The 26,824-nt window shown below is 52.2% G+C and overlaps 1 protein-coding gene across 1 annotated transcript in view; it reads right to left on the reverse strand.

Annotated features, from left to right (window-relative positions):
- SHANK3 (SH3 and multiple ankyrin repeat domains 3) overlaps positions 1–26,824 on the reverse strand; it is a 391,738-nt gene that overhangs the window by 321,037 nt on the left and 43,877 nt on the right. Inside the window, exons 3-4 of the mRNA XM_063134473.1 lie at positions 4,214–4,417; positions 1,496–1,567 (exon numbers count right to left, since the gene is read on the reverse strand). Coding sequence (XP_062990543.1) covers positions 1,496–1,567; positions 4,214–4,417 — 276 coding nt within the window. The remainder of the gene's footprint in view (positions 1–1,495; positions 1,568–4,213; positions 4,418–26,824) is intronic.

Genomic DNA, 26,824 nt, shown 5'->3' on the forward strand with positions numbered 1-26,824 from the left:
CCCCTGCTCAATGCAGGAATCCACCCTAAAGCATCCCTGACCGATGGCTGTCCAGCTGCCTCTTGAAGGCCTCCAGTGTGGGAGAGCCCACAACCTCCCTAGGTCACTGGTTCCATTGTCGTACTGCTCTAGCAGCGAGGGTCCTTGCATGAAGCTGAATGGTGGGAGATGCAGGACAGATCAAAGGAAGGACTTCTTCACACCAGGCAGTTAAAAGGCAATGGGACTCACTTGGTGATGGCCACCAAGTGGTAAAGCTTTAAAAAGGGGGTCAGACAAATGCAGGGAGCAGGAGAAGGCTGTCTGTGGCTCCCAGTTGTGACGCTTGTCTGGTGTCATCCACACCAAGCAGGATATTGCACTATGAAAGCGGTATATAAAAGGCAGGAGCCCCACGACTGCTTTATAGCGGCACTGAAGTGCACCGACAACTGTTGGGGTCCACTGACATAGACCATAGACCGCTTTCATGGTGCTATATCCTGCTTGGTGTGGCTCCTGCCTTTTATGCCTCCTCCCATATGTACCTGCCCGGACCTTAAGATCATCTATAGGGGTCCTTCTCTGTGAGCCCCTGCCAAAGGAAGTGAGGCAGGTGGCTACTAGGAGGAGGGCTTTCTCTGCTGTGGCACCCTGGTTGTGGAACGAGCTCCCCAGAGAGGTCCGCCTGGCGCCTGCACTGTACTACTTTCGTCGCCAGCTGAAGACCTTTTTATTCTCTCAGAATTTTAACACTTAATTTTAACTTAAATTTAAATTTTACTGTTTTAACTCTGTATTTTAATTTTATATCAATTTTGCTGCGTGGTTTTTATCCTGGTTGTGCTTTTTATACTGTATTTTGTATTTATGCTTTTAACCTGTTGGTTGTTTTATTATGGTTTTAATTTTGGGGAACCGCCCAGAGAGTTTCGGCTATTGGGCGGTATAGAAATGAAATAAATAAATAAATAAATAAATAAATTATAGACCGCTTTCACAGTGCAATATCCTGCTTGGTGTAGATGATGCCTCTGTTGCCTCCAGTATCAGTTCAGCCTCCATACTGTTGTTTTTACACTGTTTTTATGTTTCTGATGGTTTTTTTTAAAATCTTGTATACTTTTTAATGTTTACCATTTTTAATTGTTGCAAACCGCCCAGAGAGCTTCGGCTGTGGGGCGGTATATAAATGTAATAAATAAATAAATAAATAAATAAATAGAATAAATAGAATAAATAAAATAAATATGCCAGTTGCTGGGGAGTTTGAGCAGGAGCCTGTAAATGCGTTCATGCCCTGCTTGCGGATCTCCCACCGGCAGCCGGCAGTCCTGCCTGTGGCGCTCCCCCCACCTGGGGCATCTACTGCGAGCACAGGATGCTGCGCTAGAGAGCCCCTGGGTCTGATCCTGCCCCGCTCTTCTTACGTCCCCCTCTGAAGTTTCTGACGCTTCGAAGGATGGGGACCAGCATCAGCACCACACACACGCTTTGGCAACGGCGACTCTCTTACCTTTGTGTGCAGTTTGGCAAACTGTTTGTCATCCAACAGGCTCTGGGTGTAGACGCGCCTCTTGTACCGGAACTGGAGAAGGGAAGCAAAGGGAAGGGACAGAGCATCACCCACACGCCTCGGAGTCGTGCTTCCCCCTCCCCGCGCCCTCCATGCGCAGCGCACAGCTGTCAGCAGCATCTATTTCCCTTGTATTGATTTCCGGCTCATCCTTTCTCCCAGTCTTGGGGAGCGTAACAGCAGTTCCAAAGCACAATGGCATGCAATCAACGAGATAAAAATGCCCCCAATTAAAAAGGAAAACCATTATATGGCAAAATTGCCCCTCGCTTGCTTAACCTTGTCTGACAAAAGCTCAGGCAAGGAGTCACAGCTCTTCCAGGGCAATTCTCAGCTTTGGGTGAGTGGCCAGCAGAGAGGACTGCTACGGCCATGCAGCAGGCACATCAGAAGCCCCCCCCCCACTGTCCCCCCCACCTCAGGCACATGGGCAGGGCAATTGTTCAAACATTGTTTTTGGATGTATGTTGCCTGGGTGTTTGCTGTCTGTTCATATGTTCTTGTCTAAACAGTTTTGCCCTTTGTATTATGTATGTTTAATGGTTTCATTCTTTGCGGACCGCCCAGAGAGCATTGGCTATGGGGCAGTAGAGAAAGGTAATAATAAATGAAGTGAAATAATAAATGGAACCAGACCCATAGCGATGGTATTGGCCGAAGAGGAAGTCCTAGAGGAGGGGGGAGGGGGCCTCTCTTGGGGAACTGAGAGGTCAAAACGTGGGTCAAGCAACTGACTGTTACACCAGCCTGGACCAGCCTTCTCCACCTTGGCGCCCTCCAGACCCGTCTGACTACAACGCCCATCATTCCCTGCCAGCACAGGGACGGCTGGTATAGACCACACATACTTGGGTCACCCATGCAGCACACTGCACAAGACCGTGCAGAATTTCACTTCCTGTGAACTCAGCTTTCAGAAAAGGAAACAAGCTTCTAGTCCTCAGGTGCAGAAAAAAATGAGCGCTGTTGCTGTTGTGCAACAAAGGCGGCTGGGTGTGGGGCGGAATATGGGGCTGAACAGCTCCATAGATGGCGCTTGTACGTCCTCCGTCCCGCCCCCCACCCCCACCCGCCCCCCTGCTCACAAACAGATCTGGCTCCACTCCAGCTACCTTCCTAAACTTAGCTTGGTGGTGAATCACTGTTTCGTAACAGCACACTTGAAGAACTATGCCAAGCAGGCGGGATGCAGGTTAGCATTTTAGAAGTAACTGACAAATTAAAAAGGGGAAAAACACCAGGGCTATTTGGGCACTCACCAGGGAATTCTGAAGGCACTCAAGTGTGTGTGTGTGTGTGTGCAATATATGCTAGCATACGTCCCTTAGCGCTTACACGAGTCTCCTTACTAGCGCCTCATAAGATAGTTAATCCAACATCTGTCTTTGGAAAGAGGCTGAGGGGGGATGCAGGAAGCAGGTAGAGACCTCTGTAACACTACTGGGAAGCAGAAGCCATCTCAGCTACTATTCCTTTATCTACATCCCATTTTCCGCTTGCACGGAGCTCAAGGCGGCATATGCCTGTCCCTCCTCTTCTCCAGTTCATCCTCACGACGACCCTGTGAGGTAGGTAAGGCTGGGAGTCGGCCCAAAGTCAGCCAGTGAGCTTCATGGCCGGATGGGGACTGGAACCCGGGCCTCTCGTGCCCCAGTCCAACCATCTCACCACCACGCCACCCTGGCTCTCCCCGGGAGAGGCAGCGTTTGTAGGGTGCCAGTGAAGCTGGGCATCCTGCCGGCAGCCTCTGCAACCTCTCTTGGACGGTGCATCTGCTGGGGGTGGCAAAATGCCATCTGAAGCCCCTGGCGGTGGAGGCCCCAGACGGGCCAGGTGAGGAAGTGACCCACAAGGTCTCTGCCGCCGGAACTAAAAGCGAAGCAGGTATTTTCAATGGGGTTTTAATGGGGTTTTCAGGTCATCATAGGCGGTTATTGAGATCCCATAGCCTGACCTCCAGGGCAGCAAGGGGGTCAGTTGAGTCATAAGCCATTTATGGCATCATCATGCCTATGAGAAAGGGTACCAGCAGCAAGAATCTCCTTCTAAAAATCTCCATCCTCAATTGGATGGAAAACATAAACCCTCCCTTGTTAGCCACAATTCTAGATATTCAAACCATTCTGCTTAGGGTGACCCTATGGAAAGGAGGACAGGGCTCTTGCATCTTTAAAAGTTGCATAGAAAAGGGAATTTCAGCAGGTGTCATTTGTATATATGGGGCACCTGGTGAAATCCCCACTTCATCACCACAGTTAAAGCTGCAGGAGCCCTGCCCTCTTTTGCATCTGGTCCCTCTAGCTATACTAGCATTCTTTCTCTCTGCAGCTGAAACTCTCCCCACGGCCTGAGTTCGATCCCAGCAGAAGCTGGTTCTCAGGCAGCCGGCTCAGGTCGACTCAGCTGTCCATCCTTCCAAGGTCGGTAAAATGAGTACCCAGCTAGCTGGGGGAAAGGTAACCATGACTGGGGAAGGCAATGGCAAACCACCCCACTACAAAGTCTGCCAAGAAAACATCAGCCAAAGCAGGCGTCCCTCTAGGAGTCAGCAATGACTCAAGGGCTTGCATGAGAGGTTCCTTTCCTTTCCCTCTAGCTCTACTAGCATTCTTTCTCTCATCGTTCTACAGAAGACAAGACATGGCAGCAGGCAGGTACCTCCAGGTAGGGGACCGGAGTTTCCGGGTTCAACGGGTATTCCCTCAGCAGCCGCTCTTCATCCAGGAACTTCCCCGCCCTGCCGTTGAAGGCTGGCTGGAAGAGGCCATAATTCAGCACGTCCTTCAGGCTGTGGTTCAAGGTGCAGAGGATACGCTGCTTGGAGACCCAGACGGGGACATCCGGGTTCAGCCGTAGACACTTCTGTCGAGGGGAAAGAGAGAGACACACCCACATGGTAAGGCGCAAGCATGTAAGTGGAGGTGGTGGGTAGAGAACTAGACCCGTTGCGTCCTTTCCCCAAGCTGAAAGTGGACTGAAGTTCTCTCTTCAGGATGATCAGGGGTCTGGAAACAAAGCCCTATGAAGAGAGACTGAAAGAACTGGGCATGTTGAGCCTGGAGAAGAGAAGATTGAGGGGAGACATGATAGCACTCTTCAAATACTTAAAAGGTTGTCACACAGAGATCTCTTCTCAATCATCCCGGAGTGCAGGACACGGAATAACGGGCTCAAGTTAAAGGAAGCCAGATTCCGGCTGGACATCAGGAAAAACTTCCTGACTGTTAGAGCAGTACGACAATGGAATCAGTTGCCTGGTGAGGTTGTGGGCTCTCCCACACTAGAGGCCTTCAAGAGGCAGCTGGACAACCATCTGTCAGGGATGCTTTAGGGTGGATTCCTTCATTGAGCAGGGGGTTGGACTCGATGGCCTTGTAGGCCCCTTCCAACTCTGCTATTCTATGATTCTTATCAAAGGCTATGATTCTGGCGGAGGGTAACAAACATGTACGTCCATACACACACACACTCAGGGCAGGCCTTGGAACATGGCACAACCACACCACACCCTGCAAACATCCAAGAGCTCTTCTCCCCACAACTATCCGTATCACCTCCCCAAGGAGGTGGCAGTGGGGGGGGGGGGATGCAGCGAGCTTCACACATTGCAAGGCGATCTTACGCAGGAGAATGGAGGTGAGCTTGGACGGCAGAACATGTTCAGTTAGTGAGTTCCAAGGCCAGCCACCTCCAATGCAAGTGGCGAGTGAGGTTAGGCAGGGAACACGTGGTATGTGTGGTGGTGGTGGTGGTGGTGGGGTTGCGTCGGGGAGGGAGAAATCCCACCTAGAGGTGGGAGGCAGGGAAGGGATTTTCCTCCAAGCCCTCCCGGCCCCCTTCCGTGAGTTTTTTTATCAACATTTATATCCTGCCTTTCCACAAAATGTTCACGATGGCTTGCTGTCAAGATTAAAATGCAGAAAGAGATTAAAATCAACCACAAAAAAATCTAAACACCACCAGCAAGAGCATAAAAGCAGCCCAGGGCTCAAACTCCCTAAAAGCTGGCTGTCTCCGTTGTCCAGGGAGGCCAAGCGGAGCATCCTGGGGCATCACCACCGAAAAGGCCTCGTTGTGAATACCACAGCCCCGTAGTGTAAGAGCCGGGCTTCAGAAGGACAGAGGCTGTGTGACGGAGAGGAAGTGGGCCCAACCCTCCGCCTGGCCTTGAGCAGGTCCTGGTTCAGATCCCTGCCCAGGCAAGAACAGGGATGTACCACCCAACCTCAGCCCCCTTCCCGGGTTCCCCAGAGGGGCACGGACCCTTCTCCTGGCCCTCCCCCTCAGCCATCACCATTGAGCACTGGGTGGTTTCCCAGCTCACCCCTGGAATGTGGCTGCAACGAGCTTCTCTGAACTGGAATTCAGCCCCTGGACCCAACGTGGTTTGACACCCCTGGCTAAGAAGCTCCCTGTAGTTCTGGGGGTGGGGGGAAATCAGAGGTGGCTCCATCTCCACCTGCCCTTCCTAGAGTGGATTTGGGCCACCCAGAGTGCCCTGAAAGGTCCGCCGGGCCTGCTCACAGGGTCTGAGACGCACAAATCGCCCGGCGGCGCATTTATTGGCCTGGAGCTAAACGAGGCCCAAAGACCTAAAAGACGGCCACACAAACGGATCCGGTTCCCAACATGCCACGAGGAAAGTCTTTTCCGTGGCACCTCTTGCAGGCTTCTCCGTAAAAACTCCTTGGGACCCGTTTCCTGCTGCAACGTGCACTGCCCCCAAAGCTGATATATATAAAAAAAGTATCACAGGACCTAGAATCATGGAACCATAGAATAGCAGAGTTGGAAGGGGCCTACAAGGCCATCGAGTCCAACCCCCTGCTCAATGCAGGAACCCACCCTAAAGCATCCCTGACACATGGTTGTCCAGCTGCCTCTTGAAGGCCCCTAGTGTGGGAGAGCCCACAACCTCCCTAGGTCACTGGTTCCATTGTCGTACTGCTCTAACAGTCAGGAAGTTTTTCCTGATGTCCAGCCGGAATCCGGCTTCCTTTAACTTGAGCCCGTTATTCCGTGTCCTGCACTCTGGGAGGATCGAGAAGAGATCCTGGCCCTCCTCTGTGTGACAACCTTTCAAGTATTTGAACAGTGCTCTCATGTCTCCCCTCAACAGCACTCTTCAATACCACCCTTCTGCAACCTGTCCTGAGCAGGTAGGTTGGAGCAGGAGGGGGCAGGAAGGGACGTGATCTTACCTACCTAAACGTTCCCCACCTGACCCCTGCCATGCATGAAAGCGAAGCCTTTGCACCTGCCGCCCCCCTTTCCAAAGACAAACCAGAAGGGAGCTGCTGCTTCTCCAGGCCTCAAGGCAGCTCCAGACGTCAGGGCTCAGCAATGACTCACTGCCACAGTCTTCACAAGTGAGGGGTTGCCTGCGAACCCCGACTGATTAAAGCGGTTTCATTACAGGGGGTGGTTATGTGCAGCAGCCGTTGCCCAGCAGGCTGCATGATTGCCGCCGACACGTCGCCCTCCCCCCAAAACGGCAAACCTTGCCTCTCCCCACCCTCCCGGCCACCCAAAGAGGAGGAAAGGAAGGCTACACGTGCCCCTGTCTCTGGGGTTTAGGGGAGGGGGGAGAGAGAACGCGCTTTTCCACGGCTTGATTGCCACACTGAGAAGAAAATGGGGGTGGAGGGAGAGCGAGAGAAAGATCTATAGCTGCTAGAAATGCGGGACAGCGACAACAACTCAAAACCGCTCTGAATTTAGAATCAAAATGAATAATACAAAGGCCGGCGTGCTGGTGGGACTAACTGCTTCCATTATCCTTCCAGTGAAACGGTTATTCTTCATGCAACGGAAGCTGCTGGCCCAGAAACCCAGGGGGAAATGCCCCAGAACAAGGAGACGTACCCTGACGAAGGGCCTGCAGCAGCTTACGTGGCCGTGGGCTCTGTGCCCAGCCCACCGGATCAGTCACGCCGGGAGGCCTTTTACCTCCCCTGGTTCTACGGCGGATCGGCACAGATCGTGCCACAAAGTCACACCAAAGCCCAGGGAAACCCGTCTTCGGCATCGGGAAATTCACAGCCCCTCTGCGGTTGGGGCTGTGGTGCCCCTGGGCTCCCACCCGGGCTTCTCTCTTTCTCTCTCTCTCTTCCCTGACTCTCTGTCATAGAATCATAGAATAGCAGAGTTGGAAGCCCTATGAAGAGAGACTGAAAGAACTGGGCACGTTGAGCCTGGAGAAGAGAAGATGGAGGGGAGACATGATAGCACTCTTCAATTACTTAAAAGGTTGTCACACAGAGGAGGGCCAGGATCTCTTCTCGATCCTCCCAGAGTGCAGGACATAGAATGTACGACAATGGAACCAGTTACCTAGGGAGGTTGTGGGCTCTCCCACACTAGAGGCCTTCAAGAGGCAGCTGGACAACCGTCTGTCAGGGATGGTTTAGGGTGGATTCCTGCATTGAGCAGGGGGTTGGACTCGATGGCCTTGTAGGCCCCTTCCAACGCTACTATTCTACTATTCTATGATTCTAAGTTGCTGAAGTCAAGATATTATGACGTGCACAGCATTCCCACGGTCCACAAGGGAGGTTACCCTGTCAAGGGCCTGCCAGGCGATGGGAAACATCACACTCCACTCTTGTAGCAAAAACTGCTTGGCAGAAAAGGGGTTGCTGCTCTTGCTGTTTTAGAGGGGGCAGCTCTGCACCCAAAGCCAGCAAATCTGCCCCACCTGGGTCTGCATCAACTGTGCCAACCTGTCCAGATGACCCCGAGTCTAGGATCAGTTCTGGCCACAAGGGCCACTGGGCCCCCTTGCAATTCAGGATGTCCGCAGAAGACAAGAGGCCGAGGGTGGGTCCGCTGAGGGCAGCGTCCCCGTTTGCCATAGTGTTCATCCAGATGTTTCCACCAGGAAGCCCAAAAGGAGGGCACACCGGCAAGAGCCCCCCCAGACACCAGACCAATGGTATGTTTTATTTATTTTATTTATTTATTTATTACATTTATATACCGCCCCACAGCCGAAGCTCTCTGGGCGGTTTACAACAATCTCCCTGCAACGGAGATTCAGAGGTACAGACTGCCTCTGAACATGGAGGTTGTATTTAGCTACTGCAGTCAATAGCTGTTGATAAGACTTCTCATCTATGAGTTTGTCTAACGTCCTTAAAGACATCTTGGCTGACGCTGATCACTGCAACTTCAGGAAGCAAAATCAAGTTAATTAAGTATTGCATGAAGAAATGCTTTATTTTTGTCCTGACTTATTACCAGTCTACAATCATCAGACCAAGAGTGTGGAAAGACGCCATCTGCATGGGCCCCAAGGCCAGCTCCAGGCCCACACCCCATGGCAAGTGAGTTGAACACTGATTATGTGCAGACACGTGTAACCTACTTGTGCACCTGAAGGAGGGGCAGAATAGGGTATGCAATGAAGCAAATGTATTACTTCAACACACACTCAAGTCATAGAATCATAGAAGAGTAGAGTTGGAAGGGGACTCTAAGGCCATTGAGTTCAACCCCCTGCTCAATACAGGAATCCACCCTAAAGCATCCCTGACAGATGGTTGTCCAGCTGCCTCTTGAAGGCCTCTAGTGTGGGAGAGCCCACAACCTCCCTAGGTAACCTGTTCCATTGTCGTGCTGCTCTAACAGTCAGGAAGTTTTTCCTGATGTCCAGCCGGAATCTGGCTTCCTTTAACTTGAGCCCATTATTCCGTGTCCTGCACTCTGGGAGGATCGAGAAGAGATCCTGGCCCTCCTCTGTGTGACAACCTTTTAAGGATTTGAAGAGTGCTCTCATGTCTCCCCTCCATCTGCTCTTCTCCAGGCTAAAAATGCCCCTAATTCTTTCAGTCTCTCCTCATAGGTGACTTAAATGCTCTTGCCCCATTCTAGAAAGCCTGGTGTAACACTTGCTCTTCTAGTCCTGATATTTTGATGCGGGCGCTGACATTTCAATGAATGACCACCAAAGCTGTTGCATCAGAAACCCAGTAAAAATCAGCCTGAACCACAGTGGGGGAACTGGGCTGGTGTGCTGCCAAACTCAGCTCGCTGCCAGGGCTGAATGAGTCCGCCTTAACGTTTAGCACTGGAAATGGGTGGCTGCTTGCTCGTGCCTCTGCTCAAAGACACTGCAGGTAAATGCTGCCTTCCTGGCAGGATTCCCGAGAGAGCACAGGTCAAAAGTGTGAAGGCGAGTGGAGGGGAAACCACACCGCCGAGCGGAACGGCCAGGGGGGTCCTCCGTCCTCTTTCAGAGACGTTCCCGACAGAAACAAACCATGTCACCCACTTGTACGCATATGGAGAAAGCAGCTGCAAGATGAAAGCCTCTCAGCAACCTCAACAAGCCAGGCTTTCATAGAGAGGAAGCCGCCCTCCGCTTTCCCTCTCTGGAGCACCTGGGTCCCCTTGCCATCGTGCCCCGGAAAGGCTGCTCCACAGCGTGGCAGAGTACCTTCCCCAGCCCCTATTTCTTGGAACCAAGCTCTAGATTAAAGAGTTTAATTCATGCATACAATCTCTCTCTCTCTCTCTCTCTCTCTCTCTCTCTCTCTCTCTCGTGTGTGTGTGTAATTTAAAAGATGTTTAGCTCGCTTTCCATGCTGCACTGCCTACACAAGGCAACTTAAAATATTATAAAAGCATGAATATATAAATTACATTAAACACACACATACAGCACCATCAGATGGGGGGGGAATCGCGTTTCCCTCCCATCGTTTCGCCTCCTCCTTCTGTCCCACAATAGGGACAAGCAGCTTCCTCTTTCTTCACATGGGGAAGAAAGAGGAAGCAAACAATGACCACGTGTGGCCCATTCAGTGGCTGTTTTCATAGAATCATAGAATAGCAGAGTTGGAAGGGGCCTACAAGGCCATCGAGTCCAACCCCCTGCTCAGTGCAGGAATCCACCCTAAAGCATCCCTGACAGATGCTTGTCCAGCTGCCTCTTGAAGGCCTCTAGTGCAGGAGAACCCACCACCTCCCAAGGGAACTGGTTCCATTGTCATACTGCTCTAACAGTCAGGAAGTTTTTCCTGATGTCCATCTGGAATCTGGCTTCCTGTAATTGAGCCCGTTATTCTGCGTCCTGCACTCTGGGAGGATCGAGAAGAGATCCTGGCCCTCCTCTGTGTGACCACCTTTTAAGTATTTGAAGAGTGCTCTAATGTCTCCCCTCAATCTTCTCTTCTCCAGGCTAAACATGCCCAGTTTTATCGCGCGGCTTCTCCTGCACACAGCAGGAAATGGCGGCAAGTTTCATCACAGACAAAAAAAATTAGGATTTTCCGGGTCTTTTTTTGTGACGGAAAAATGAGCAGAAGGAGCGGAAGATGTGTGGGAGGCAGATGGTGTCATGTAAAGGACCCGCAAAAATCCGTGAGTGGCCAGTTGTCTGATGACGCATATAGCGGCAACAGCTAATGATTTTTAAGCCTTAAACAGAGACTGGAATAAATGAGTCTTCAGGGTTGTTGTTGTAGGTTTAAAAAAGCCAGTAGTGAAGAGGCCATGAATATCTCCCTGGGGAGGGAGTTCCAAAGATGTGGGGCCACCACCAAGAAAGCCCTGTGCCTACTACCCTCCAGGTCCATGGGTCCTAGTGATGGGCCAGAAAGTAAGCCTTCCGACGTGGATCTTAAGGTTTGGGCAGGCTCATACAAGAGTAGCCGGTCCTCCAGGTAACATGGTCCCAAAGCATTTAGGGCTTTACCAAAACCAGCACCTTGAACTGGACCCGGAAACTAACAGGCAGCCATTGTAAATGACACAGAATAGGAGTGCTATGATCTGAACACCTGGCTCCTACATTTATGCAATTTATTACCCATCTTTCATTTATTACCCATCTTTCAACTCCAAAGTGGAGTTGTTATGCTCCTCCCACCTTATCTCTAAGATGTTGAAATCAAACCCAACTCTGGCCTGGTAGGGTATCTCAGCCCATTGTGGGGAGACAGGAAGCAGATCAAGTGCGCCGCTGACGCCGCCTCCGGCCTTCCTCCCACACACAACCCTTTCTTTGCAGCCAGCAGCCTCTTTTTCCACAATCTGGGGCAGACACATCGCTATCGCCACCGCTGAAGGCCACGCCGCGGCCGAGCACCTCTCCAAGTCCCAGCGAAGGACAACTTGACAGATTCGGGGCACAGAGGAAGCCAAAGCAGCGGTGTTGGCTTTCCAGGGCTCTCCTTGCTGAAGGAGTGGGGGGAGGGCCGGGCTGAGGGGAGCCGAACCCCAGCCATGAAGCCAGGACTGGGAGGAAGGGAAGCGCCCCCCCCCTCCTCAGGGGCTACTACTCACCGAAGGAACTGGAGCAAGGAAGAAAGACACCAAGGGCCGGTGGGGAAACAGCCCCCAGCAAACACATAGAATCATAGAATAGCAGAGTTGGAAGGGGCCTACAAGGCCATCGAGTCCAAACCCCTGCTCAATGCAGGAATCCACCCTAAAGCATCCCTGACGGATGCTTGTCCAGCTGCCTCTTGAAGGCCTCTAGTGCGGGAGAGCCCACAACCTCCCTAGGGAACTGATTCCATTGTCGCACTGCTCTAACAGTCAGGAAGTTTTTCCTGATGTCCAGCTGGAATCTGGCTTCCTGTAATTGAGCCCGTTATTCCGTGTCCTGCACTCTGGAAGGATCAAGAAGAGATCCTGGCCCTCCTCTGTGTGACAACCTTTTAAGTATTTGAAGAGTGCTCTCATGTCTCCCCTCCATCTTCTCTTCTCCAGGCTCAACATGCCCAGTTCTTTCAGTCTCTCTTCATAGGGCTTTGTTTCCAGACCCCTGATCATCCTGGTTGCCCTCCTCTGAACATGCTCCAGCTTGTCTGCGCGTGATTTGGAAGCTATACTTCTATTAATGCAGCCCAAAATAGCATTTGCCTTTCTTGCAGCCATATCACACTGTTGGCTCCTATCCAGCTTGCGATCTACAACAACTCCAAGATCCTTCTCGTTCGTAGTATTGCTGAGCCAAGTATCCCCCATCTTGTAACTGTGCATAGGTCACTGAGTAATGTATGACATGAAGCCCCAAAACACACACAACATCTTCACATGGTGGCAATTTTGAGAGAAGAAGCGGCAGGGGGGACACAGTCCTTAATCTCCCCCCTCCCCCAACATACCATGTCTCTGCTACAAATCCCCCCTCCCCCGGTTTATTATTATTATTATTATTATTATTTATATAGCACCATCAATGTATTGATGGCTTTTGCCACCATAAAAACCATTGATGGCTTTTGCCACCACAGGGTTCAAAATGGACTCCCGGAGCAGGGGGAGCAATTTGGAAGAGAGAAATAGCACCTTCCTGCCTACTGTCATTCCTCTTTTCAAAACTGCCCCCCCCTCCTCCCTCTCCCCGAACAACATCCAGGTTCTTTTACACAAAAGGTGTTGGTATCCGTGAGCTCCGAGGTGACGTGGAAGGCCGAAACTGACAGGTACTGCTGTCGTAAGATCAGGATGGGATGCAGGAGAGCAAGGAGTGGAAGGAGACCCATGGGAAAGGAAGGCAACCGGGCCAGCTCTGAGCACCAAGGGCTCAGCACCTTCATCTCTCCAGGGACAGCGTAAGCCCGTAGGGCACAGCGTGCAAGCCCTGAGGAGGAGCCGAGGCAGGACGGGGCTGCCGGATCACCTGTCCAGCCTGGATCTCTTCCGACCTCTCCCATGGGAAGTGCATGGGGGCACCACAGCCGGGGCGCTCACCTCAGGCAGTGGAGACCCACCCCTGGGAAGGCCAGCTGTGCCTCACAGCTGCCAAGGTTTATGGGGCCTGGAAGGGGTGTCATGGGGGGGCTCCACTGCTGCCCCCTACAAAGGCCCATATGTGTGTGTGGGGGGGGTCCTGTGAGCAGCATGGCAGGTCTGGGGCCAGCAGCTCACAGAGGAGCTTGCTTTGTGGAGGGAAAGTCTCCACCACCGCCCCCCCCCCCCGGGCACCCCTGACAGCAGCTACTCCAATTTCGCCTTTCCCTGCTATTGCAAACCCCACCCCCAAAAAACCCTAATCCTTTCCCTACTCTACTCCACTTCCCGAGGGAAGGAGGGAGGAAGCGGACCCCCGTCCACTGAGGGAAACTAGGAAGGGAGACGGAAAGAAGGAGGTCCCCTCTGCCCCTGCCTGCTCCCCCACCCCACCCGCTACTGGGGAAGGGGAGGGAATCTGTGGCTGCAGCTCTCCTTTCCACAGCGAACCTCACCCGTTTTGGGGAGCAGCAACAGGAGCCACAAAGCCCAGGAAACCTGCCCTCCTCCAGCTCTCTGGCCCCCCAGGCCTACTCTCACCTGGGTCTTGCCAGCCAGGCTGGGGGCTGTTGCTGCCCCCCCCCATGCCTGAAGGGCAACATGCAATTCCGGCACACAGACACCCAGAGGCAGCTGGACAACCCTCTGTCAGGGATGCTTTAGGGTGGATTCCTGCATTGAGTAGGGGATTGGACTTGATGGCCTTGGAGGCCCCTTCCAACTCTGCTATTCTAGGGTTCTATGAAAAGCAAGAGGACTTCTATCCTACAGAGAGACACTCACTTCTTGGTCATGGCTGCAGAGCCGCTCTCCAGCTGCGTGGGCCCACGTGAGGCGTGGAGCAAACCAGCATATTTATTTCAGAATACACACACACACACACAGAGATAGAGAGGCCTGCCCACCAAAGTTCCACAGCTCTTTTCAGTAATTAAAATAACAATAAATAGCATTAAAATACATGAGCGGAGACCTTCCCTCCTGCCTGCCTGTTGCTATGTTACCCAAAGAGAGTAACGAAATCAAAGCCAACAGGGCGCTGGAGGGCACAGCCAGGCAGAGAGCAACCGGGGAAGGAGGGCGGGTCACTGGGGGTGCCAGGAAGTGGCCGGAGAATGCCTCTGCCCCCCCTGCGTTGCCACCATGGTGCCGCTGTTGCTCTTGTTCTTTTCAACCGGCCGAGTTCCTCTGCCTTGAAGAGCAGCTTGGCACACAGATGGTTCGCGGGAGATTTCCCCCTGACGTGGCTGCGTGCTTCGTTTCCGTGTGCTGGGCCTCTCAGCCAAGGCTGCCTGTGCTTCAGCTCAGTCGTGGGGTGGAGCCAGGGCTGACGGTGCCGGGGCTTTTGGACTAGCAGGGATGTCCTCCGTCCCATCCACCCCGCTTCGCCTCGATTCAGGCTTCCCTGTTCCCTCGGAACGTAGCTGTAAGGCTCCCAGTAGCTCAGGGGCAAGGAAAGAGTGATTCTATGTCCCCAGCTCCCATCTTTTCTTCCCTGTTGCAACGCAAAGGCTTTTGTGGGCGGCTCAGTCAGTCCTGAAGGGGGCAATGAAGACTCATTCGCTTTACAGAGACCGCCCACCACCACCCTCCATTGCCTGCGTGTCTGGACTCGCTTTGTGGGTGTGGCTCCAGGGACCGTCAGGATGAGCAACTGCACTTCCACATTTGTAGCTGCAAAAAAAGCAGGCGCTATTTTGGGCTGCACTAATAGGAGTATAGCTTCCAAATCGCATGAGGTCCTGGTTCCCCTCTATTTGGCCCTGGCTAGGCCTCATCTAGAGTATTGCGAACAGTTCTGGGCACCACACTTCAAGAAGGATGCAGATAAGCTGGAGCGTGTTCAGAGGAGGGCAGCCAGGATGATCAGGGGTCTGGAAACAAAGCCCTATGAAGAGAGACTGAAAGAACTGGGCAGGTTTAGCCTGGAGAAGAGAAGACTGAGGGGAGACATGATAGCACTCTTCAAAGACTTGAAAGGTTGTCACACAGAGGAGGGCCAGGATCTCTTCTCGATCCTCCCAGAGTGCAGGACACGGAATAACGGGCTCAAGTTAAAGGAAGCCAGATTCCGGCTGGACATCGGGAAAAACGTCCTGAGTGTTAGAGCAGTACGACAATGGAACCAGTTACCTAGGAGGTTGTGGGCTCTCCCACCCTAGAGGCCTTCAAGAGGCAGCTGGGAAGCTGTCTGTCAGGGATGCTTTAAGGTAGATTCCTGCACTGAGCAGGGGGTTGGACTGGATGGCCTTAGAGGCCCCTTCCAACCCTACTATTCTATGATTCTATGGCAGAGGAAGGGGGCAGGGGACTTTTGGCCCTGCCGCTTTGGCCCAGCTCAGAAATACAGTAGCCCCTGTTGGAAATGAATTGCCACACAGAGCTACACTACACCGGGGCCTTTTCCCAATGAGAAGCTGTGTGCCGGAGTCTCACTGGCCCACCTAGAGACAGGCTCTGCCTCTTCCCGTTTGCTTTGCACCCAAGTCAGGAACCCGCATCGCTCTTCAGCGTCTGCTTTTTCCAAAGGCGACGTCTCCCTCCCTCCACCTTGTGAAGCCACGAGGTTGCCGGCAGAACCTTCCCACCAGCTCCGGCCCCGCCGAATGCTGGCGCTCACTGCCAGCAAATGAGCTGACATCAAAGGCTGCCTGGCAGGGCCGTCTTGAGAGATCTGAGCCCTCGTTAAATGTTCAGTGACTGGTGCAGGCAACAGCCAGAGTGGCAGAGAGCACCCAGGGCTAAGGAGCTGCCTCATTAGCTGGCCTGTCTGGGCAGGGCTAGCAAACAGCCATGCAAATGACCCCTGGCTGCCTGGCTGGCTCAGGGATTCTTGGCCGGCTGCTTTTTTACCCCCGGGTTATCTTGGTGGGAGGGGAGCGCCGAGTCACCCTTCCTCTGGGGGATGGGCATTGCTGCATTTAGGGATGAAATGGCCAACCGTCGTGGCATGGGAGATCTCTGGTGGAGAGCGTCTCTGGGTGGTTGGTTTTCAAAGCTGCTGCACCAAGCGTGTGCGTATGAATCAGGTCGAGGAAGCCGTGCTGCGGGGCGGGGGCTGTGGAACTGGGAAAGAGGAAGGGGCATTTTCGACTGATTTGCAAACTGAAACGAAATGCTCACACATCCCTGATCCAGAGCTGAAAGGGCAGAATGGGCTAAGTCTAACTTCGCTTGAAGAATTCCGGCAGCTGCCATGGTCTCAACCCCTCAGTTATCCTAGTTGAGTTAAAGGTTCATGAAACTGGACATCAGGGTAGGAGGGATTGCTTCTCCCCTGACTCCCACTCTGTGGTCATTCCAGCCCTTAGAATCATAGAATGGCAAAGTTGGAAGGGGGCTACAAGGCCATCGAGTCCAGCCCCCTGCTCAGTGCAGGAATCCACCCTAAAGCATCCCTGACAGGTGGTTGTCCAGCTGCCTCTTGAAGGCCTTTAGTGTGGGAGAACCCACCACCTCCCTAGGGAACTGGTTCCATTGTCGTACTGCTCTAACAGTCAGGAAGTTTTTCCTGATGTCCAGCTGGAATCTGGCTTCCTTTAACTTGAGCCCGTTATTCCGTGTCCTGCACTCTGGGAGGATCAAGAAGAGATCCTGGCCCTCCTCTGTGTGACAACCTTTTACATGCCCAACACCCATCCTCTCCAATGTCCGTCCCTCCCACCCACTCAATTCTACAGGTGCACAAGGTAGCGCCTTCCTCTATACCATCTTTAAGCTGGGACACAATCATAAGAAAAAGAGAGAAAAATATACACCATTGGCTCTTGAAGCCAAAGAACTATGGCAACAGGAAAAGGTCACAATTATTCCTTTAGTCATATCAGTCACCGGCATCACATTAACAAAAAGTATAACAAAAACCTTCAGAAACTGGGCCTACCAGAATACATCCACACCAACATCCCGAAAGCAGTCATGCTTAAAACATGCCCAATAGTCAGGAAATGCCTGAATCAGTAAAAGACAGCATGACCTGGCCAAGCCCGCGACGGCTGTCTAGAAAAAACACTACAAGTGAGAAAAGAGATTAATAATAATAATAATAATAATAATAATAATAATAATAATATTGAAGATGCATTGTCTGGACCTACTCTGGAGCTGCCTTTTGCACTGTTAGCCTCTTCTCCTCCAAAAGTTAGCTTCAGGGGGTTGGAGGGGGGTGATGCCCCAGAAACCCCATTGATGCTCCCCCACCCTCATTTATAATGATCAGGGGTCTTTATGATCATTCCTGACCCCTGATCAGGATGATCAGGGGTCTGGAAACAAAGCCCTATGAAGAGAGACTGAAAGAACTGGGCATGTTTAGCCTGGAGAAGAGAAGATTGAGGGGAGACATGAGAGCACTCTTCAAATACTTAAAAGGTTGTCACACAGAGGAAGGCCAGGATCTCTTCCCGATCCTCCCAGAGTGCTGGACACGGAATAACGGACTCAAGTTAAAGGAAGCCAGATTCCGGCTGGACATCAGGAAAAACTTCCTGACTGTTAGAGCAGTGCGACAATGGAACCAGTTACCTAGGGAGGTGGTGGGCTCTCCCACACTACAGCCATTCAAGAGGCAGCTGGACAACCATCTGTCAGGGATGCTTTAGGGTGGATTCCTGCATTGAGCAGGGGGTTGGACTCGATAGCCTCATAGGCCCCTTCCAACTCTGCTATTCTATGATTCTATGATTCTATAAGTACGGCAAGGAGACAGAATTTTGGAAACCAGCTATTACAACCAGATGAACTCCAATTCTTCCTCCTATCAATATGGAACTATTTTGTGCTCCCAGGGAGAAAATGGATGCAAACTAACAATGACAATGTTTAGTCAATTTTAACCCTACAATTAACTCAGCTGCACTGTAGGGGAAAGGTAAGAACAGCCCTACAGGGCAATGGGGTGGGAGCGTGGGGATTTCCAGCATCAAAGTAAGAAAAACACTGAGGGCCTTTGCTAATATATTCAGGGGGGGGGGAGAGAATTAGGATCATTAATACATGAGAAGGAAGGTGGAATTAATGCTGAATCGAAAGAAAGCTTGTTGCTGAACTGCATATTTAAGGCAGTCTCTTTAACAAGCTAACAAAAGGGGGAAAGTTTGGGCGATTAAGGATCTCTGGCAAAACGCAGCTTAAATTAAGGCCTACTTCTGCGAAGCAATTAAAGCAGCGCTTTGGTCTCCCTGGAATTCAAAGCCGCTCCATCTGGATACTTGGAAACAACAAATGCCCATAAAGCCACCCTCTCTGGCGACACACGCGATGTCCCAGGGTTCTGCTGGGATGAAACATCCAGGCAGGGGCGGGGGCGGGGAGGACGCAGGCTGCCTCTTCCTCAAGAGAGGATGAACAGCCTCTGCAGCATCCGTGGGGGGCTGCCGTGGGCCCCTGCCGGTGGACGCACTGAACCAACCCAGGCCACAAAAAGGCGGACCCAGCCAAGGCGCTGGGCACGTGCTTTCCCCGCCTTTCCAGTCCACATGGGCCAGATCCAGGGCAGTTCAATAAAGACCTGGGTGTGACAACAGGTAGAGAGGAGGCATTGTGCAACAGGTAGAGCAGAGGCATTGCGATCCAGATGCTTCCGACGTGGGATGTGGGCCCCTCCCTCAACCACCTGCACATCCACCTTCCCCAGAGCACGGGAGGAAAACAGAACGGCACAAATCCAGCAGCCGGGGAAGAAACTCATCCTGCCAGCAGACCTGGTCATTCCGCCCCCTTCTCCAAGGGAAACTCATGGGCAGCAAGAGAGAGAGAGAGAGAGAGAGAGAGAGAGAGAGAGAGAGAGAGGGCAGCAGCTGCCCATCTGGAAGTTAATGAAGTGCCCGCACTGACTCACAGAGTCCGCCTTGTAAAATTAATCCACATTAACACGGAGGCGGCACTGCCGCGCAGGCAGGCGGGGCCCTCCAGAGGTTTAGAGACTCACAAGCTTAAGCTGCAGCAAGGGCCTGAAAGGGGGAGGAGGGGCACATGCAGAGTGGGTCCATGCTGGAGGGCCAAAGGCATCCCAGAGGCTCTCTAGTCCCGCCCTCCTCTAGCCCAAGTGTCAGGACCCTCACCCACCAGTCCACAGAACCATGAGATCACAGACTTGGAAGAAGCCTTGGAGGGCACCTAGTCCACACACATCCAGCTCCATGCAGGGATCCCCTTCACTGGAAGTATTTAAGCAGAGGCCACCAGCTCCTGAGAGAGACTCTTCCCCTGACAAACAACTCTCACTGTCAGGACGCTCCTCTTAATATTTAGCCAAGATTGCTTCCCTGCATTTTCCAGCCGCTAGGAACACAGGAAGCTGCCTTATACTGAGTCAGAGCATTGGTCCATCTAGGCCAGTATTGTAGACACTGACAGGCAGCAGCTCCCCAGGCTTTCAGGCAGGATTCTTTCTCTCCCTACCTGGAGAAGCCGGGGATCACATGCCAAGCCTGTGCTCTGCCGTTCGTTCTAGTCCTGTCCTCTGCAGCAACAGAGAACAAATCCTGCTCCATCCTTTACTGCATGACAAGCTTTCAGATATTGGAAGGTCACTATCCTGTCTCTCCTTCAACTTCTCCCATTGCGCATGGGACTTGGTTTCCGGGCCCTGCACCATCCAGCTCGCTCTCCTCTGGATGTGCTCCAGTTCGTCAATGACCTTCTTAAAACGAGGCAGCCAGAAATGGAGGCAGCGCCCCAGAGGCGCCCTGACTCATGCAGATCGGAGTGGAGCAATTCCTTCGTCTGCTCTGGACACTCCGCTTTTATTTAGGGAGCTTTAAGGTCCCATCAGCCGCCTCCCGCCACAGAAATCCCCTGCCAGATGCCAGAAAACCACGGCCCGCACAGCAGTTCAGAAAGAGGCCTGAAGAAAGAGCCACATGCACCATGCGAGAGGAAGGAGAAAGGAGTTCAGCTAGGAACAAAGGAAGCTGCCTGACCCCAAGCCAGCCCCTTGGTCCCGCTGGTCTAGTTCTGTCAACACTGACTGGCAGGGATGCAGAATTGTCTCCAGGAATCCAGGCAGGGGCGCTTCCAGCCCTACCTGGAGACGCCAGGAGATCGCACCTGGGACCTTCTGTGGGCCAAGCATCCGATCTACCCTTGAGCCACGGCTCCTCCAGAAACCCAGCTGAGGAAAATGCAGGTCAATCCCTCCCAGGGGCAAAGCACCCCCAACCCAGATGCTGAGAGGCAGAATCCTGCCTTGGAGGCAAGAGAGCAGAGGCCTCCCTCGAGAGGTTCCCGCCACCCACAAGAGATGCTGGTCACAGACGAAAGCAGGAGGTGCACTTTGCTCCTTCATTTCAAAGCTACACTGCCCAAAGGTGGGTGAGCTTAGAAGAGGCAGCCTCTGGAGACAGACACAAGCCAGCACCCGTCGACTTTCAGTTGCAAGCCAGCACCGACTGAAAGAACTGGGCATCTTTAGCCTGGAGAAGAGAAGATGGAGGGGAGACATGAGAGCACTCTTCAAATACTTAAAAGGTTGTCACACAGAGGAGGGCCAGGATCTCTTCTTGATCCTCCCAGAGTGCAGGACATGGAATAACGGGCTCAAGTGACAGGAAGCCAGATTCCAGCTGGACATCAGGAAAAACTTCCTGACTGTTAGAGCAGTATGACAATGGAATCAGTTGCCTGGGAGGTTGTGGGCTCTCCCACACTAGAGGCCTTCAAGAGGCAGCTGGACAACCATCTGTCAGGGATGCTTTAGGGTGGATTCCTGCACTGAGCAGGGGGTTGGACTCGATGGCCTTGTAGGCCCCTTCCAATTCTGCTATTCTAGGATTCTATGATTCTATAGATTCTTCCACGGAGGGTGGGAGAGAAATTACAGGGCCCTTGGAGACATTTTCCCATTCTGCCTTCTGGGGTGGGGGGGTAGAGCAGGAAGTGGGGGGAGACGAAAGGCCCTTTGGGCACCGCCTGTGCAAAAGCATCAGGGTGTGGGAAAAGAGCACCGGCCCCCTTCTCATGAATATTTCTGATCTGTTTTTTTAAAAAAAAAAAGCCAGATGATATATTCATGTTTTATAGGAATTGTGAAACACTCTCCATTTCAGCAGCAGTCCGTGCAGCTGTTAAACAGCATCTCTTGAAGAAAAGCAATTTTACATCCAGAGAGCCTGCCAATGTTCACCCAACAGGGATTTAAAAAGAAAAGGAAAAAAGCCTCACAGCCGCTGATACTGATGCGACACTAAATATCTAAAAGGGGGGGGCACATTGGCTTCCACCTTGAGGAGGACCCCCCACACCCCAAAGAAGCCCCGTGCACTTTTTAATCCACAGCTGACAGTGAGCTTATGCAGGGATGAAAGGAAGCCCAGTTTTCATAGAGATGGTCAACCTGTTTCTCTCCACTGCAGGTGAGGGATTCCACACGTGAATGCTCCTCTCAGCTGTCAGGGGGCACCGTGATCTCTCTCCCCCCCCCCCCCGGGGTTCCCCATCTCTTTCTGCCCATGGTTGAAGGCTGCATTCCCATGGTGAGAAGGGTTGAAAGCAAAAGGACGCAGGGCCAAAATGCTCCCCGCCCCATTCCATGATATTTCAGCTTCAACTTCTTACTACTAGTAGTAACTAAGCCTTAGAAGAGGCATCTCTCTCTGTTGTTAGAATCATAGAATAGCAGAGTTGGAAGGGGCCTACAAGGCCATCGAGTCCAACCCCCTGCTCAATGCAGGAATCCACCTCAAAGCATCCCTGGCAGATGGTTGTCCATCTGCCTCTTGAAAGCCTCTAGTGACGGTGAGCCCACAACCTCCCTAGGTCACTGGTTCCATTGTCGTACTGCTCTAACAGTCAGGAAGTGTTTCCTGATGTCCAGCCGGAATCTGGCTTCCTGTAACTTGAGCCCGTTATTCCGTGTCCTGCCCTCTGGGAGAATCGAGAAGAGATCCTGGCCCTCCTCTGTGTGACAACCTTTCAAGTATTTGAAGAGTGCTCTCATGTCTCCCCTCCGTCTTCTCTTCTCCAGGCTAAACATGCCCAGTTACAGAATCATAGAATCATAGAATAGCAGAGTTGGAAGGGGCCTACAAGGCCATCAAGTCCAACCCCCTGCTCAATGCAGGAATCCACCCTAAAGCATCCCCAACAGATGCTCTCAGTCTCTCTTCATAGGGCTTCGTTTCCAGAACCCTGATCATCCTCGTTGTTGTTGTTATTACTATTATTATTTCAATTTATATACCGCCTATCTACAAAACGCCCTAGGTGTCATTTCTGCCTCTATCTCTCTCACACACGCACGCACGATATTTGGCAGAGCGCACAAGCGGCAGGGTGTGTGTGTGTGTGTGTGTGAGAGAGAGAGAGAGAGAGAGAGAGAGAGTGAGAGAGAGAGAGAGAGAACCCTTTATAAGGATGATGATCACAAGTGCCCGGAGACCTCTCCCACTGGAGATCAGCCCTAAGACGGTGCAAATCAGCCGGCGGCACAATTAATGCCACTCAGCGTGACCTGGTGGCAAAACAGGTCTTGTCGGAGAGGACCGGCTGCAGCTAACGAGCGTGCCCGAGGACTGCGACGGCACGCTCGAGTGTTTCTAACGCCCTTCCGTTGGCTCCATGTAGCCCCCCCCCACCGGTTCAAAATAAATCAAAGAGTGAGCCGACATGCGCTCTGAGCTCAAGTAACACAAGTGGAGGAGGGAGACCCTTCCTCACCTCAGCTCTGAAGTCAGGGCTTGGGATGGGACTGGGGCGGCCTTTTGGCCTCAGCTATCAGTACAATACTGCCAGGGGTTTTCCCGCAAAGGTTATTATTAGTGTGAGGGAGGAGACGTGCTGGGAGTAAAACCACTCTGTTGAACCCAACTAAAGATGGCGTCGGAGGGCATCCCTTCCCTTGGAAGCAAGCAAGTCCCACAGTTCAACACAAGCCTTAAGAAATAAAATTAAAAACCGGGGGTGGGGGGGGGGAGGAGCCTGGTGAGCACCAAGAGAGGAGCCTGTAGGCAAATCAGCACCAACAGGCACTGCCCAAGAGACCCCAGGCTGGCTTTCTAATGAAAGTTGGGGGTCCCGGTCAGCTCATGGTTCAAATTGGCACCGGGGTTGGGAGTGGGGAGATGGATAGAATCCAGCCAAATTTGACTGATGGGGTAATATAGTAACCATCACCTAGGATACTGCTGGTCCCCCTGAGATGGTGGGCGGGGGCCCCTTCAACCTGACCATGTTGGTGATGCTCAGGGAAGTCTCAGAGTCCAGCCCCGGCATCCCCTCTGCAATGGGTTGGGCTTGTTTGCTTTTAATTGGGTAGCCTGGAACTTTTTCTCTGCAGGTTCCTTTTGTTTCTTTGCAGTTCACTTTGCTTTCTCTTGAAATGCTTGATAACACTATTATGGGCTAGATAATGCCGGATAACCCAGGAGGAGGGCTGATGTACAGAATTTCAGGGTGGCCACATGTCCTCTTTTACAGAGGACAATCCTCTCTTTGAAGGGATGCCAGAAGACCATTTGGGGGTATCCTCCATTTGAAGGCCTTCGAAAATCTACAGCCCCAAAAAGGCCAGCTGGCACCTGGAAGGGCAGGCACCCAAGTCACCCTAGCAACAGCCTTCCGGACGTACCGTCAGTTCTTACTTTTAAATTTGCACCTATACCCATAAATCTACATACGCAAATATTATGCAAACCAGCCTCTTCTTTTAGGGAGATGCATTGCCTCTTTTTAGGGCAATTCACAAGTGGCCACCTCACTTACCATATATGCTACCTCCAGTATCAAAGGCAGGACGTCCATCGACACCAGTTGCTGGGGAACATGGGCGGGAGGGTGCTGTCCCACTCATGTCCTGCTTCCGGGTTTCCCTTTGAGGCAGCTGGTTGGCCCCTGTGTGAACTGAATGCTGGACTGGATGGACCCTTGGTCTTCCTAAGTCCTTGCTGGTGGTGGTGGGCTGCATGTGATGGTTCGTAGGAGGCTACCTTACACAGAGCCCGGCCGCTGCTTCATCTACCTCAGTATTGTCTACCGTTCTGGAGCATTTCAGACAATCATCTCGCTGGAGAGGCCGGGGGCTGAGCCCGGGAGCCTTTGCATGCCAAACAGGTGCTTTACCTGTGAGCAACGGCCCTTCCCCAATCTCCCCCCTTGCATAAAGTGCCCTGCTTCTAACGGTAGCCAGCAGATGCTTCCAAGGAGCCCAGAAGCAGGCCATGAAGAGAAGAGCACCCTGCTCTGTTCTTGGCTCCCGGTCTCTGGCATGCAGAGGCACGCTGCTGCCTCTAACTGGCAGTTACGGGTCACAGGTGGCCATCGAGAAGTCAGAGCCCCTTGTAGCAGCCGTCCTCCATGGATGTGTCGAATCCCCTTTTAAAACCATCAAACCAGTGGCCATAACCGCATCTCAGGGAAGCAAAAGAACTGTGCCTCCTGGGTCATTGGTATGAAAAATCATTCCATACAGAAATCAAGCGTTGCACACAGCAGCCAGTAGCGCAGGTCATCAGCCTGCTTCAAAGGCCAGCATTCCCTGCGATGAGGCTGCCAGTGGCTAAAGAGGGGCAGCAAGTGGGGGGTTGGACTCGATGGCCTTAAAGGCCCCTTCCAACTCTACGATTCTACGATTCTAAGCTCACTCAGAGCTGGACTTTCAGTGGTTGGTGAAGCCTGTTTTGCTCCCGTCAGCATTTAGAATCCCACACAGACACCTGCCCAATTTTCTCAAAGTACTATCCAGATGTTATTTTTATAGCTTTTATCTTGCTCCTCTTGATTTTATGGTATGGGCACTTTATTGATGTGTACATTACAAAAGTATCTAAATAAATGGGCTCTAATTGCAAACACGCCACATGGATGGAAGAGGGGCAACACACACACACACACACATGGAGACACACACACACCCAAAAGCATTCCCTACTGAACCCAGTTCAAGGTGGTGGTGCTTACCTTTAAAGCCCTAAATGACTTGGGGCCGAGATACCCGAAGGAGTACCTTGTCCCCTACTATCCTGCCCAAGGACTAAGAATGTCAGAGGAAGGGCTTCACCACATCGCATCTTTAGGGGAAGGGTGTTTTCCATATACAAAAGACAGGGCCTTCACTGTGGTGGCATGGCACCCCAACTTTGGAATTCCCTCCCGAGAGAGGTATGCCTGGTGCTGGCACTGCACTCCTTTCGGTGCCAGGTCAAAGCCATGTGCCCAGGGACTTTAACTGGTTGTATTTTCAGCTAGTTGAATTGGTGTTACCCCTCTCGATTTTTGTATTGTTTCACATTGTGTGTGTGTGTGTGTGTGTTTAATGTTGCACTGATTGCTATGCGTTCCACTAAATATTCTTTATTCTTTAAATAAATCATAGAATCATAGAATACTAGAGTTGGAAGGGGCCTACAAGGCCATCGAGTCCAACCCCCTGCTCAATGCAGGAATCCACCCTAAAGCATCCCTGACAGATGGTTGTCCAGCTGCCTCTTGAAAGCCTCTAGTGTGGGAGAGCCCACCACCTCCCTAGGTAACTGATTCCATTGTTGTACTGCTCTAACAGTCAAGAAGTTTTTCCTGATGATATCCAGCCGGAATCTGGCTTCCTGTAACTTGAGACCGTTATTCTGTGTCCTGCACTCTGGGAGGATGGAGAAGAGATCCTGGCCCTCCTCTGTGTGACAACCTTTCAAGTATTTGAAGAGTGCTCTCATGTCTCCCCTCAATCTTCTCTTCTCCAGGCTGAACATGTCCAGTTTTTTCAGTCTCTCTTCCAATTTATAAACAAACCCATGTATAACAGTTGCCTCTCGTACAACACGCTGGCTGTGGGTGACGGCAGCGGCAGTCCACCCGGAGTGCTCTAACTGCTGTGTGCTGAACGGAGCTGTACCTCTCCCGATTTTCTCCTCCCCGATCAAATGATGACCAGGGGAAGGAGAAATAACGTGCTGCCAGCGTTCTTCCGTGGGCCTTTTTGGGGTACATGCTGGGACTGGGGGCAGGGTCAAGCGGGACAACTGAGAGCAAAGAAGTCCGAAGCCCAGGGTTGGACGTGGGCACAGAGATTTTGTGCAGGGAGCAGCGCAGCCTCCTCCAGCCAGCGGAGGAAAGCACAGTGCCACCGGGGAGCCGCTAACGTGAAACAAATTGATTTGGACACCAGGCTGCCCAGGTTCTTGGCACACCGTGCATGATATGGTGGGCTTCTGTGCACATGGTGTTTCACCCCTTGGCTGCCGGAGCAAAGGAGCGGAGGCCTTCACTGCTCGGTTGCTGAAGTGCAAACCGAACACCGAAGGAAGAGAGAGGTTCTGGGGCACACGCCTGCTTGGAGACTCAAAGGCCTCGCCTTGTGATCCCAGGCAGGAGGGGATCCAGTCCTGCCCTGCACCCGATTAATACGCTTTTGCACAAGTGCCGTCCCTTTCCCACGGAGCTTGTAAAGGACTCACGCCCAATGTTCTGTGCCTGGATGAGAGATCTCTATTAACCATTACGTGGTTATAAAAGTATGAATGGAGTGGAGAGCGTAAATACGGAGCAATTAATCTCACTGCCTCAGAACACTGGAACGGGGGGGTCAGTCCAATG

The sequence above is a fragment of the Elgaria multicarinata genome, chromosome 9, assembly GCF_023053635.1.
Source record: "Elgaria multicarinata webbii isolate HBS135686 ecotype San Diego chromosome 9, rElgMul1.1.pri, whole genome shotgun sequence".
Lineage (NCBI taxonomy): Eukaryota > Metazoa > Chordata > Lepidosauria > Squamata > Anguidae > Elgaria > Elgaria multicarinata.